Source organism: Electrophorus electricus, chromosome 2 (genome assembly GCF_013358815.1).
Source record: "Electrophorus electricus isolate fEleEle1 chromosome 2, fEleEle1.pri, whole genome shotgun sequence".
Classification (NCBI taxonomy): Eukaryota; Metazoa; Chordata; class Actinopteri; order Gymnotiformes; family Gymnotidae; genus Electrophorus; species Electrophorus electricus.
The window spans coordinates 19,039,972-19,055,657 of record NC_049536.1 but is presented as its reverse complement, the minus strand read 5'-3'; the positions used below and the strand labels follow the sequence as shown (position 1 = coordinate 19,055,657).

Below are 15,686 nucleotides of genomic sequence, written 5' to 3'. Positions count from 1 at the left end.
CTCTTCTATTCCTCCCCGGTTCCTGTATGTCCTGCTTCTCTCTCCATCTTCAGTAGGGGTCTCCAGCAGGCTTCAGTAGACTTCAGTAGGCTTCTCCCACCAATGGAGGCCTCCCAGAACTCCAGCCCAAAGTTTTCTCCAGTTCTCCCTACCACCCAGTCTCATAGTCACCTCTACTCCTGCCCTTGTTGAAGGTGCAGTCTGAACTTGCAAAATGCACTTAAGTAAAGTGGAGTAGACTACTTGTACACTACTAAGCCTTATAAAGTAGGCTCTTATTAAATTAAACTATGCCTTAAGATGTTTTTATTTTTTAAAGTTATAGCTTTTAAAAGTTATAAACTCCCCCACACACACACACACACAAACACACACGCTGCATTAGCAGTCAGCTCTACGTTTACATGGAATGACAGTCCATGTATTGTGTTGTTTTTTTTCCTTTAATGTTCTCCACTTCTCTGCAGGTTGATTCTAGATATTAAATGTCATTTCAAAAGAATGTGCACAAGCCTAATTCATGCCCCTCTGAAGGCAAGATTATAAAACCTTACATTATACAAATGAAATTAAATTGATTAAATCTGTGCACTACCGTAGAAGTCTATATTGTACTGTAGGAACAAACCCATGAGATATGTGCTTTTTCTAAAAGTGGAGTTCATGAAAAATAGGCAAGCTCTAACAATCGATAACTACCCACACTGAAAGATTTTAAATTATGACAGAGGTTTTAAATTATCATATTCCCACAACTTTATGCCTACTGTTCTTCTTACTCAGGACACTTATAAGATGGAAATCCACATCAAACCCAGACTAAAAGCAAGCAAATTTAAAAGGGTTGAAATTTTAAAGGGCTGGTTTCAATAAGATATGCCTTTTATGCTGTTGCAGTTTAATATTTTCAAGTAGCTATGGTAGTTCACCCGGCAAAGCCAAAAATGCAAATGTTCTTAATGATTCACAATGTACATTCAAGATCCCTGAATAGTTTGTCATAGACACATGTACTCTGTCTGTTACTGACAGTATTTCTTGTTTCTAATAATGTGTATAAATCCACAGTAAAATCATTTGTAAAATAAATCAAGCATAATGCTAGAAGTCTACCAAAACCTCAGGTTAAGAGATGAAAATCTGAAGAGGCATTTGTTTCAAATGCCTCCCAATCCTTGTCTCACAAACATCTGACATTAACATCTGATAATGACAACCAAAAGAAAGTGAGACCAGGTTGTCTGCAGACACATACCTCTTCCTTGTGCAAGTTGCATGTTCTGACTTGCATAGACACTTTCAGAAGTGAGGCTTGGCCTGTGTACTTTTGTGACCTGCATTAGTTAGGCTAATTCCCATAAATGTCAGCACTATCCTAAAGAGTGGGAAATCTCCATTGCTCATTTAGCATAGTACTAGACTATATCCATACAGTAGATCTTGCTTAGTGTTTGATGTTTGGTTCTCATTTTGGAAAGGGTGTTTCTCACTAGGTACCAGATAAGGTGACTCATACTTAGACCTAAACTTACATTATCTTTTCATCATTTAGCATTTCCTCAGTTTGAGCAACTTTAGATGGTCAGATAATTAAGAGCTTTATGTTATTTATTAGCAATATTCTCAAATGGTAATATATTTTGTTTGATTGTGTACATTTTGATGTTAATATTGTACATGTAAATGTTTTTAACAGATTCAAATAGATCTTTCCCCTGTTTAAGACATTTAAACAAAAGAACAGATCCTTTCTCCCTGCTGATGAATGGGTGCAAGGGTTTTTTGTCTTTTGTTTCTCATTGCTACCACACAGGAGGATAACGTCTATGACTGTTGTTATCTATTCTGAGAAAAAACACAGATTAGATCTAGGACATTGCCATTGGCGTACTGAGTCAGGCTTAGAAAAGCATCTATTGTATTATAGTGTGTGTGTGTGTGTGTGTGTGTGTGTGTGTGTGTGTGTGTGTGTGTGTGTGTGCGCGCGTGCGCACGCATGAGGCAAGGCAAGGCAAGTTTAGTTGTACAGTTCTTACACAGTGGAAATTCAAAGCATTTATTCATTCCATTGCTGAGCAGAATGGACAGTTAACCCACTCTTTGCTATGTTAAATTTACCTGACACACTACTGTGAATATTGTTGGATATAATCTGTTTCAGATTTAATCTGTGATTTTCTTCTAGGGAGAAACCACAGCAATAACAACTAAAGAGAATTATAATACAGTTGATGGGATTTGATTTAAAATCATCTCTAGTAGTTAAAATACTATAGTCTGTTGGAAACTATATCTTATTCTGTACATCTTGGCAAACTGTTATTCTTTTAAACTCCAGGATTATTATTGAGTTGTTAGGATTAAATGATAATTCATTAATTCCATTAGTTCTTAAATCAAAACTAATATGAAAGGTGTTTATAGAAAGCAGAATTAAAGTTTGGGCAATATTGTTAAATAAAACACAGAATCCCAATGTGACAGCCCTGTTTGGGTGTTCAGTATCTTTAGTAGCTGTACCATGAATAAACAGAAGGTAAAAAAAATAAAAAAATATATTTTAAAAAATTGTAAAAGTCTGTAGTTCAGAGGTATAAGATGTTTAATATGATGAGCTGCGAGATAATGAGGTTGAGTAATGCCCCTAATGTAATAGGTTAATACTTATTGCCTTAGAGTTTCCTGATCACAAGATCACAAGAATATAAAAGGTTTCCAAAGCAGATAAAATCACATGTTAAGGTATTTCAGAATGCACCAATATCTCCAGTGGTTGGTTCTAGTCACTGAGTGGGCCTGAAGTCTACAGAATTTTATGTCATCACTGGGGGTTGAACTCCCACTCTAGAAACCTCATACAACAGTGCTTCTGCGTAGGTACCTGAAGATCTAACTGCCAGCGTCCTTCAGTGGTGATACTGAGCACCAGCATGAGCTATTGGGATCTTCTCAGGACAAAATTACCCAGATTCTGAAAAGTGTTAAAATGAACACAATATATTTATGCTTGCATCAGTACAGCTTGCTCATGATGTTTTCATTTTCTCTCTATGCTTTGTGACATTTCTTTGGATTTGTCAAAGCTTTTGGAAAGAACCTAATCACGCAAAGAGTCAGACTTCATGCAGTCCCATAATGTTATTTCCTGCTAGCTCTGACACTAACAGTTGTGAGAGGTTCACCACATCCTCTTTTTCTATTTAATCATTATTATTACATGGTCTACACGGCTATCTCTATGGAAAATCTGTTTACACACACTTCTTCACTGACATTTTCTGATTGCATTGAAGTATGATCATGCAATAAAATTATTCTATTTTTTTTTAGCATTTGTATTGTATGAGAAGGGGAGATCAGGCACTTATAAAGCTCTGTGTCTGAAGTATACATATCATATGTCTGAAATGAGACATTTTACCAAGTAATAAATATGTCTACATGAGTTTACCTATTTGGAGAATGCCTTTCTACTTTATACACTGCTACATTAAAAAGACTAGGGCAAGAGCCCAATTAAACACTGAATTGCTGGTCCAGACTGAAATGAAATAAATAAATAGAGTTGGAACATTGGTGACATTTTCCTCATCACAGTTGTGCCAGCTAAAGGGAGCTGTCCAGTCTAAAGGGAGCTGTCCAATATGGTGACTCTCTTTTCTATTCACACATATTCTTTAAACTTTTTCATAAGATATGTTTTGTTAATCTGAGAAATCCTATGGAAGTGGATTTGGTCATTTTTAATTCTTATTAAATTGAAATAAACAATCAGGCATTTGTATGGCTGTTTTGTTTACGTGATGTTTATGGTGTAGCCCACTTCTTTAAGGCTTAAAATTTTAAGTTCCCTTTGCCAAACATAAATATTTTGTGAACTAAAATAGGAAGCTTTGCAAAGAACATTTGAAAAAAAGATGTTTAAAGATGTATTATTAGTTGTTTGTAGATGCAGAGCTGGGCCTATAAATATTTATGGATTAAATGTTTTAAAGAATGTAATGCTCCTGATGTACCAGGACTACACAAAGTAAGGAAGAAAAGTCACCTGAAACATACAGTGAACAGTCACTTCTCATAACCTTTTCAAGACCTTGTTAGAAATTTGGCAGTGAAGAGTCAGGAGACTGTATTGACCTCTAGATTCTCAGTGTTTATTTGCATGCAAGGAGTATCTTCAAATCGTTTTTTCAGGCAAAAATCTCATTTGAGTCTCAAGCTTGAAATGGCAGGAGACGACACAGGCATGTTTAGAGTGACAATGGACAAGCATCACATTCCCATCCAGCATCACAGACTAACAAGTTTATGTTGCTGTCTCTAAGGGAATCACACATGGATGTGTGAATTAGGATGAAAGAATTGGGATCAGAATCCCTACAAATTCAAAGCTGTTTGGCTTTGCGGTATATCACACTAGGTGACACAGCAAGTATTATGTGTATGTTCAGTACAGTCCAAACATGTTTGGACAGTGACAGTTTTTTGTTTGTTTAGGTTCTATACTCTAGCACATTGAATTTGCAGTGAAAAAACAACTACGAGGTTCAAGTGTAGAAATGATGGGCTTTAATTTTAATGTTGGGCTTTAATTTGAGTGCGTCTACATCTAATACCCTCAACATCCCAGTTCAGTTCCTAGGTAACGCCTTGGCACACCTGCAGTATGACAACAGGAAGATTATATTTTGTTTTACTGTAATTAAGCAACATTTCTTCGGAATCTAATACTAGTTTTGGACCCTTAAATCACCTGTCAAAAAAGAAAGAAACAAAGAAGGTCTGCCATCAATCCCCATTCCACAAATCACAAAACATGGAGAACATTATTCGTTTGCTACAACACGACAACTACTCTCACCGGCACTGACTTCAACACAGTTCATCCCACACATTCCTGCAAGCAAAAGATTGTTTTTTGTTCAGCTGGTTCAGAAATACGCATTTCTTTCTTTCTTTTTAATGTGTGTGAGCACATATGCGTGTGTCTGTGTATGTATGAAATAAAAGTGATGCACACTAACAGCAGCTGCAGAGAAGTCCTTCTGACCAGCATGTCTGGTGCACCGCTGCAGGTGGTGATTCTAAATGCATTCCCTCCAATGACCAGCAGAAACAAACCAACCCACCAACAGACGTGAGACAGTCTGGGATGGGTAATACGTTGACAAAGAGCCTCCATGCGTGTCTGCATAACCCCTTCTCCTGTAGCTCTGGCCTGCTGCTGAGATTTGTTCCCACCCTAATCCAACATACCATGGCTGCAATTCAACATAATACCACAAATACCATAAAAGGGCTTAGACAGCATCACTTTGAATACAATATTTTGAATCTTTAATAGCAATGTTTGAACCGGCAGCAGAGGCATGTAAGGCTGGAAAGAGCAGTATAAAAATGATGATATTAAGACTATTTTCTGTCCTGGCACCCAGATCGTGAAACAAACTTTTAATGGCTGTCAGGACAACAGAGCTCCTAACACACACAAAAAATTAAAATACTATTTGTGGAATGTCCATTGATCCTGGACCTATGAAATTTTATACTGCTGTTGAGTGACTGAACCCTCTAGCACAAATTATTTGATATTGCACTTATCGTTGTCTGATACTGAGCTTATGCTTAGTGTGAACTTCTAGATATCAGCACGGATTCCTGTATTTAGCAGTATTCTAGTTCAGTGATATCTTGAACTCTAACCTATTGTACTGACTAGATTACACTCTATCAGTAGGTAACAAAGCACTTAAGTCGCTCTGGATAAGAGAGTCTGCTAAATGCCAAAAATGTCAAATGTAAATGTAAAATATAAAAAATTTTATCCTACTGAGACCACAGGGGAGGGAGGCTTTAAATGTAATTCTTTGGTGCATGGCAGCTAAAACTACAGAATTTATTTTTGTAACAATGGTTAACAGCTGAAAGAAGTACAAATACACGTACTTGAACGAAGACGTCATTGGATTATAAATGCAAAGACATCAGAGAATGATATAAAACTGGCCGGAATGTTAGTGATGTGCACATTGAAACATTCTTGGACAAGCACTGTAGGTTCATCAATTGAGTGTGATGGCAGTTACAATACAGATGCACAACCTCAGTCACAGAGATCTGGGTTAAAGCCACTTAATCTTGCAGAACGTGTTGCAGTACATGAGAGAAAATATGAAAGACAAGTCCCCTCATGAGTTTTACATGGATACATCTGATGATCTTATGTTTATGAACACCCAGAACAAGAACAAGTCAATCAAATCTACATGAATAATTAAAAGACTGCTTTGCCCAGCTACCACCTTATGTAGCAGTGTGACATAACTAGGACATCACCGTCTTCTCAAATATACAGTTTTCACACAACAAAATGGAATTATGCAAAAATCATATCCTGGTATTCAGCCCACTGAGGGGCATGTAGTATTTTGGGGATTTAACTAATTTCTAGTACATAATGATGCATTCTCTCAATATTTGAAGAGCTATATAAATATTTTGGCATGTAACACAATAAATGTCAAACGATGTAAGTTTAGGGATCTAATCAACAGAAAACATACATAGCAAATTTACATATTTTATAATAGTTTATACTGACATATGTTTCACATATTACAGTAGGTGCATAATCAAATATGATGAAATAGCAGTTTTTACATTATTGTTTTTATATACTACCTGACCTAAAATTCTTGTGATGTTGCTCTTTGCTGGCAATCTGAAAATCTCTGATCAACATAGTAAAGACCACATGTAATCTAAAAGAAATAGCTTTTAAGGTTGAACTACATGTGTGAATCAAGCATAATATCTTGGTCTGAATAGGGCCTATATATTGCTTTCCTTTCTTATCCTACTGTCACTCGCAGCCATCCTGATTTACAGTTGTGTTGTGGAATTCAGAACGCCTGCTGGTATTCATGCAACAGAAAGGTCATGTTAGTTACACACCTTTGTGATTATGTAAGGATTACTTAATTCTCTGCAGCATGTTGAGCAGGAAAATACTCAGAACCCACAAGGTGTACTCGCATCTACCTTTTTTTTTAAGGACTACTGTTAATGGCACATGGTGCCAACAGAAACCACACCCGTCACCTTAGTCACATATTATCAATGCTCATTTAGCAAAAGCTACTCTAAACCAGCTAACCATCTTGAGAAAGATAAGTATCCCTCTCAAGATACAGTGCATTTTTAAACCTAACACGCACTGTGTAACAACTGTCACTGTAAATGTGTCAAAATGCCATGCAAAAGGAAAAAAGCAAACACTTTAAACATAAATAAAGGAAAAGTTATACCATAGTAAAATATGACATTCTGTGCCAACATGCTGGTAAAGCAATGCAGCCAGACCTGAAGACTAGGTAAAACTCTACAAGCTCTTGGGTAATGCATCTAATAATACATCTACCACAGGTAAAAGTACATGCAGGAATTCTCCATTTTATTTCAAAAGTTCACCATAATTCACTTGTTGACAAGTAAACTAAATGTAATATTTTAGGGGGGAAAGGATTCTTACTAGAAATATTTGTCAAGTATTATTTCTACAACAGCATCAGGATGTTGAGATTTTATATGTATTGTTGATAATGCCAAAATAGTCTTAAATCTGTGAAATCAGATTTCTTTAAGTAATATTTTTCCTTACACACCGTGTATTGTCCTCCATTTACTAGTTTATACAAAAACGTGCTGTAGGGCCATATCTTAGCACAAACCCATTGTAGAAAAGGGCATCAATCTGTGCCCATGACATATTAAAAGTCAGCTTTCTGGAGTATTTAGACAGCCATTTTATAGGATTACAACCGTTCTATAGGATTATAGCCATTTTATTGGATTTCAGACGTTTTGTAGGATTATAGCCGTTTCATATTACAGCCATTTTTTGGATTATATCTGATTTAGTCTGGAAAGTTGTGTGTAACAAATGTGTAACAAATAATTAAAAAAACAAAAACAATTACACCTGAAAATATGATAACTGCAGTGCCCTGTGGTTAAAATGCAGCATTAGCAATTTCCAACTCTTGTTTCTTCCCTTAGACACACAACTCTAGCATTTACAACAGAGATCCTTTCATTCCATTGTCACCTAACAATAGAAGCAACATGAACCCAAAAATAGCCAGCAAAACTCACAAAACACCCCCATATGACTGAAGGTTGACAATCTCCACAGCCAGTTCCACAGGTTCCATCAGGTTTGGGAACATATCCATGGCCTTGTCCACAAGCCTGACGTTAAAAATAGCCATGAGCTTCTCACGGACCTGCTCTCTCTCTAGCTGTGGAGGGAAAGCAGTGGGAAGGCTGCTCTGATGTCTCTTCACCGGGGAAGAAGTTGGGGTTCCGCTATATGAGTGATATCGAGGTTGGCAGTAGGAGGCTGCACCTGGGTTTTGTGAGGTACCCAAGCCAATGCTGTGGTGCTGGCAGCCTGAGCTGGAGCTCATGGACTGATCTAAGAAGCAGCAGCTGCAGGACTGGCTACCAGACCTCCGGCCAGCCCGGGGCTTGGGCTTCCAGAGCTCCCCTTTGCATGTGTGCTCATTGCGGCCACTGCGAAGCTCCGTGCAGTGGCACTCGTATGAGCCCAGCCCGGAGTCCAGGAGCTCCTGGGAGGAAGTGTGGGTGGAGTCCAGGAGCTCCTGGGAGGAAGCATGGGAAGAGTCCAGCAAGTAGTGACCCAGCCGCTCGCGCTTTTGAAGAGACTTCCTGTGAGCAGATCGCAGCCCACTCTTCAGTACCGGCACATTCTCGCTGGTGTGGCCACTTTTGAGAGGTCCGGTCCGGTCCAGAACCAGTTTCTGCTCCAACACCTCCTCCAGAGATGTGGAGTGCGCAGACGCCAAGCCTGAAGAGGGTGCTCTTTGTGGTGACGCAACTGACTTGGCTTTCTCCCTCAGCTCATCTGCCAAAGAGCGTTGAGGCTGCCTGGCACGCTCAGGGTGGCTGAACTTACACTTGATCCCATATGTGCATTTCTTACCTGCCATCAAAACAAAATAAGAAAATAAGTGATCAATGTTGATATGCAAACAAGCAAGGAAATAAAGAGAATAATCTATAATCCACTGTAATTGACCTAAATATACTCACACAAAACAGCACCAAGTTCCTCAAGGCAAAGAATCAGCAAGTTATCATTCTTTATGCACTTTTACATTCCTGAACACATATTTCCATTTTGGCTTGCAAGCACTTGTTGGATAATTCTACAGGGTTAAAATATTTGCATAAGGAGCTGCCAGTCCAAGGAGCAGGAGAAGACATGCCGACTCAACATAAGGACAGGGAAGCAGGAGAAAACATGCTGACTCGGTGCAAGGACTGGGAAGCAGGAGAAGGCATGCTGACTCACCGTAAGGGCAGGGAAGTCTCTTCGGAGCTCGTGGAGTCTTGCGCAGGAAGTTGTCGATAGTAGGTCCGTGTCTCCCAAGTGGGTCATCTGGGGGCATGAACCTTTGAAAGTGCCAAAGCAAGGTGAGCTGAATAACCCTTCTCAGACTATAGGAGGTAAAATTAAAAGGTGTGGAATTTAAATAAAACAACCTTTCTAAAAACATCAATCATAATTTATACTTAAAGAGGTTAAAGGACTCTGTCATTGTCCTGCAGGACTAAGACACATTAGTAAGCAATTCTATAGCCTACACTAGCCTGCACTGCTTCAGGCTAGACCTCCCAAGCCAAGCCCACCAAGCCAAGCCCAGCAAGGTTTGCAGAGACCTTACTTGTCATTGACAAAGGAGAACATGAGGAGCCTCTCCTCGATGAAGCGCTTCCACTCAGGATTCTCCGCCTGCAGATCACGGTAAGTGTCGTTGGACACGATGATGCCGTCCAACTCAAATGCCAGCTTGACAATGAAGCGGTCGTCGTAGCAGACCACCCGCTTTCCCGCTACACGCCGCGACGGAGTGAAAACCAGGATCTTTCTCCTCTCCAGTTCCCGCAGGATGCGCTGGTCTAAGGAGATCAAGCCGTACCAGCACACATGCAGACACGTTTTACCCACTGACTTCATGTCCAGCCTTTGAAGATACAATGGCATCTAAAAAAGGAGGGCAAGATATACCTTCCTACCCACCCATGGAGAGATTCCACAGTCCATCTATGTGTAGATATGAAATGGCAGTTGTTTTCAAAGATGAATTTCATGCCTTCTACACTACGCCAGATTTACATGCTGCAGATAGGTGCCATGCTTGATGACTGGGCCTAAAACATTCATTTATATTACAAATGTCTAGATCAAATTGGTCAGCTCTGTTAAACAGGCTATGGTTTTAATCTCATGTGTTTTAGCGTCTTATCTTCATCTCCCATATCTCCTTCTTTTAGGGGTGTGATGTTCTTCAGTTACATATTATTAAGGTGTCCACCCAACCTATACAGCACTGCACTTCAAAATGAGCTCAAGAATAACATGAAATGTAAGGTGCATAAGTGAGTCTCTTTAGTACAGCAAGGATTGGCAGGGTTTGTTGTTTGTTGAATTATGAGTAGACGTTCACCTAACTGGATGTATTGTAGTGTTTAGAAAGAAGTGGAGAGTATTACATGGAATATCAACAACCACTGTGACAAGCAGGAAGTAAATTATGAAAAACATTCCTCTCACCTGTGATTGGTACATCTGGCCTGGGTGGCTCCCGCCTCCAGGATGGCACAAAAACAGTAAGGTCTGTGTGGCCTCGGTCCAAGAAGTACTTCACTGCTAGCTGAATTCCTAGGCAGGAGAAAACTTCCTTGTTTCCATGACTGAAAGAGAAAGAGAGAGAGACAAACAGAGACAAAGAAAGATGATGGTAAATTTCTCTGTTAAACACTTTCACTGGCAAGATCTATCTAAAGTGGGGAAAGTAAAAATGCAAACATCATCTGAAATCTCAAACAGCAAAATCTCAAGTGGAGTAGAGATATGTTACCTTAGTGATAAAGTTGGTCAGTGGTGGTTGAGACAACTTACGCTACTGACGACGATGATGGTGAGTGTGGTTACGCGACAAATTCAAAGACATCTCTCTTCCAAAATCCATTTGAGAGAACGTTGCTGAGTAGCTTGCTAAGATGAGTGGTTAGCTAGCTAGTCAAGTTGTTTTTTGTTGTAGGTTTTCATTTATAGTACTAATGAATTAGCAAGCTAGTGAAAACTAGGATTAGGGTAATCTAAATGTAGTGGCATCTCTGGCGAATTGAGCTTGCTAGCATTCACTAACTGTTAGCTGGCACCTTGTTAACGTTAGCTAAGATAGCTGTGTTTCAGTGGTTTTAATCCACTGAAACACAGCTAATTTAGCTAACGTTAGCCAGCTAACAGTTAGTGAACGCTAGCAAGCTCAATTCGCAAGATATACCACTATATTTTCCACTCAAAACGTTGTTAGCTAGGTAGTGAACTAAGTTAACATTACCTAACAGTTAACTAGCTTACCCTAACCCTAGTTTTCACATTAATAACAGTTTCACATATCAAAGTGTACAAGTTAAAATTCTTAACTCCTACAGGGATTTTAAAGTTGCTCTAACAAACGTGTGGAAGCCACATAAACTAATCTACAAACAACCCCATCTAGAATATTTTTTCACCAGCTGCCATTAGCCACAGGCTATATTATTACATCGAGATATGCCAGAGATTAACTGTAACTCTGCTAAACTGTAAGAGAACCACAGTACAGTAGCAGGAACCCAACCGCACTGAGACGGCGGACACACTATGTAATCAGGCCGGCTCTAGCTACGCTCTCTATCTCTGACAGCCCATCAAGTGTCCTCGGGGAGGGCCCAAGGGCCTGATTTGCATAGAAGCGGAATTTGCATACTGGGGAGATGGTTTGCGGCGGAGTCTGCCAAGGCACGTGAGCAGCTGCCAGAGGGGCTTCTGGAACCATTTTCAACTGCCCCAGTTAAAACTAGCCAACCAGCAGAATCCAGATTAACTATGGCACAAAGGTAGCAACCTGATATCAGGATCCCAGTTAGATGGGATTTTTTTTTTTTTTTTTTTTTTTTTTAAATGGTCTTTAATATACTGTAAAGTTAATAGTCATCATTCATTTTTTTACTGACTAAGCAGAGGTTTTAAAAAATAATGCCTCAGTATGTGATGGTTTCTTTAGTATTCAAACGCAACGTTGAATGCTCAACAGGTTTTGAAAATTTTCAAAAGTCTCAAGAGGAACTGTTTCAAAAGGTTATGACAGCCACGCACAACCATGGAAAACCAGCATCAGGAAACAGGAACAACATTCATCAGAACAAGTTCATGAGCAAAATAAGGCCTCAGGAGTTAAAAATGAATGCACCGTATGAATTTCACAAAAGTAAAAATCATAGTGAGGATGTTATTCAGAATCTGGTTCTAACTAAAGCAACAGTATTGCAGTAGCCATCCACTGGGGCTTGAGGTAATATAACCCACGTAACTTACACAGTATATACAATACAGTCTAAATACACGTTTTGTTTTTTACATTAAAAAATTTTTTTTTACATGCCTTTGACCCGTAATGGGACATGGTTAGGGTTAGTATAATGCGGCTATTGGTTTTAAAGGAACCAATGAAAACCTTTTGAGAGGCAGAAGTGGCTTACACATTGTTACTATCTATAATCAGTTGCTGAAATCATGTTGAAGTCATTTACCAAATACCAAAATAAAAGGAAGTTATTCTGAAAAACTCAGTCAAACGTAACTACTGCAAGCTACTGCCAGACTACTGGTAACCTGCAAATGACTATCCAGTTCATGCAGAAATCCCATTAGTCTTGACTGACAAGTAAGGAAACCATTATAAAAATAGGCACCATAAAATAAATATAAAATGATAACATATAAAAATGGGAATCTGCGTAAAGAGCCATTCGAAAAAGTTTTCTTCCAAAAATCCCTATTATGAACTAAATGGTAATTAAAAAATGTTTTACTATAAAGTAAATTTAGCTCATTACTACATTATTAGTTACTACATTATTGAATTTAAATAAAGTAATTGTATTTCATAATAGATAGCTTTAAAAAAAACACATCTATATAGATAGATGTAGATCTGCGCATATATATATATATATATATATATATATATATATATATATATATATATATATATATATATTGTGTGTGTGTGTGTGTGTGTGTGTGTGTGTGTGTGAGAGAGAGACATTTGTATCTATTGTTCCCTTTTTATATTCCTTTTTGCTGATTTAAAATTGGCACAAAAAAGATATTTAGATCATTGAGTACTGGAAGCTTCAAGTGTAGTGAGAGAATCAGCCCCAGAGGTTCATGGGATAGGAGGCACACTCACCTCATGGCTACATTGCTGCCGTCGATCACGATTGGTCTGAGGTCATTGCTATTGCTGGCAACTTCCTCACGGTCTGTGGGTGAGGGCAAGGTGCTTTTACAGGGTGCAAGACTGCCATGACCCTTGTCAGTGCCGTTTTCACGAGACAGTAGTGCCGTTGAAACATGGGGCTCTTCTTTCTCCTCTGTCTCAACCCCTGCCTGTATCAGCTCCCCCAGTATCCTGTTTGTGTCTTTTTGGCACCCTAGTTTCATAAGTACAGCCCGGACTTGGGCACTAGAGAATCCCAGCTTCCGGAACTGATCCAGCTGTGCCTGGAACTCAGAGCCCTCATTTGTAGGCTCCTCCTCTGGGCCAGTGTTGCTCTGGTGCATGCTACCGTGATAGGGAACAGACATTTGGGACAGTGAAGGTGAAGATCCCCATGCGTCCAAGTCCATGTGGAAGGAGGACAGACACAATGTGCAGTGAAGATCAGGACATGCATGCGTTTTCAAAACACAGGCCAAGGCAGGGACGGGAGCAAACCAGTGGTCATCTCCCTCAAAACATGCTTGTTCCTGTAAATCAATTAAAATGTAATTAATTAATTAAATGTGTGTGCCATTAAGTCATTCTTTGGGATCCTGTTCAATACTGCAGTGCTATTCAAAAGGCAAATCTGCTGACTTTATCTCTCATTGGCCATGTGTAATATGGCCTCTATAATACTTTAACTGCTCAATTTAACTGATGTATTAATTGCTATAATAATATGCTTAATCTATCTAAGCCATTAATCACACAATTTTCAAAACATAATCTAATTTTGAATACATGTAACATCAGATCACAGTGAAATGAATGAGACTGTTTGAGGTTATTAACTATTTCAGCCTCGGCTTCCTCAGAAATCCGCATACTGTATGCGATTGGAACAGTGACTTACTTACTCCTTGACTTCATAGTTATAACCACGGAAAATAACATTGCAGTAGAAACTGACCTGTCACTGGACATATAACCAAGATCCACACACCTTCTGCTACAGAATGGTGTTTCCATGCTCAGTAAGGAAAGAGCTTGGGTCCTTCTAACTGTCTGAATATTAGCATTTGCTGAAATGAACTGGCATCAGATACTGCATCTAATTATCCTCTATAAACATCTCTCACATGTGAGGCTGGTGTCATTTTCTAAAGAAATCTTATTTCTGTCAATCATATTCAAAACAACTTCTGCCCAATTCCAACAATTATGTGTCCAGAGGACATGTGGCCGACCCTGACAGACAAGCGCACATGAGCAAAATGGGGAGGGCAAAACCTTTAGATTGAGGGAGAACTATGTTTTGAACATATCGACACTGACACGTTACTCCAATAAAGGGTGGAAGCTCCCTCAATAGTTTGTGTACGCAGGCAAGAAAAGATATACTGCCTTTGTTTCACTGATAGTGAGTTAGAAGTGAAAGCAGACAACAACAAAAAACAAGTATTGGTCAAACTTAAAGAGGAGTAGAGTGAAGAAGCATAAAAAATGATAATTTTTCTGTTCCACCAGATCCACCTGGGTTCCATCACTTAGGAAGGGGTTCTTTAAAATTGGGCCTGTAACTGTGGCAATTGCTTAGCTATTGTGCACACACTATCTGACTATTTAAATGCATTGTCTACTATAAACAGTTAGTTGTTCTAAGAAATAGGTACAGGGCAGATTTATCCTTCAACTTGATTTTAAAGTCATCCTTGTTACAAAAGGCATTGTCTTTCCATTTTTGAGTAACTCGTCCTTTTTTGTCTTTTTTGTTTGTTTGTTTTGCTACACAAAAAAAACAACAAAAACCAAAAACAAAACAAAACAACAGCAACAGATTTAAAGGAAATCCCTCACAATTCTCCAGATAAATAATGATCAGGAAGACCAATGCTGGAGTCACACAATATAAACCCATGTTTCGAACTGTGAATATATGATAAAAATATAATCTACTGTAGGGTACCTGACATAGGTTTATCAGTGCACATTTAAAATGAACAGACAAACATGACGATAATCATAATTAATATAAACATACATATACATTACAAATACACATATACATTGCAAATTACAAAGAGACATACGCACATATACATACATACGGCGTAGCATAGTATGGTATAGCGTTAGCTAATGGATTTAAGATAAAGTCTTAAATACACATAGCAAATATGTGCGGATGGAACACTTGACTTACTTGGTTTCAGAAGTTATAGCGAAGCAAGTTAATTTCACCGTAGAAACTAACAAGTCATTGAAGATGTATAAAGCAAAATCCATAAACTTTCTGTTATGACTTGATAATGTATCTCTCCCTCTCTCTCAAACACACACACA

At 38.7% G+C, this 15,686-nt stretch overlaps 1 protein-coding gene across 1 annotated transcript; it reads right to left on the bottom strand.

Moving 5' to 3' along the window:
- Positions 1 to 4,968: 4,968 nt before the first annotated feature.
- On the bottom strand, positions 4,969 to 15,658 carry si:dkey-206d17.12 (uncharacterized protein LOC563108 homolog). The gene is made up of 6 exons (XM_027024234.2): positions 15,547 to 15,658; positions 13,329 to 13,888; positions 10,640 to 10,779; positions 9,750 to 9,984; positions 9,377 to 9,477; positions 4,969 to 9,004 (listed from the first exon to the last, which is right to left on the bottom strand). The coding sequence occupies exons 2-6, from the start codon at positions 13,766 to 13,768 to the stop codon at positions 8,151 to 8,153; spliced, it is 1,770 nt and encodes a 589-aa protein (XP_026880035.2). The 5' UTR covers positions 13,769 to 13,888; positions 15,547 to 15,658; the 3' UTR covers positions 4,969 to 8,150.
- Positions 15,659 to 15,686: the final 28 nt, after the last annotated feature.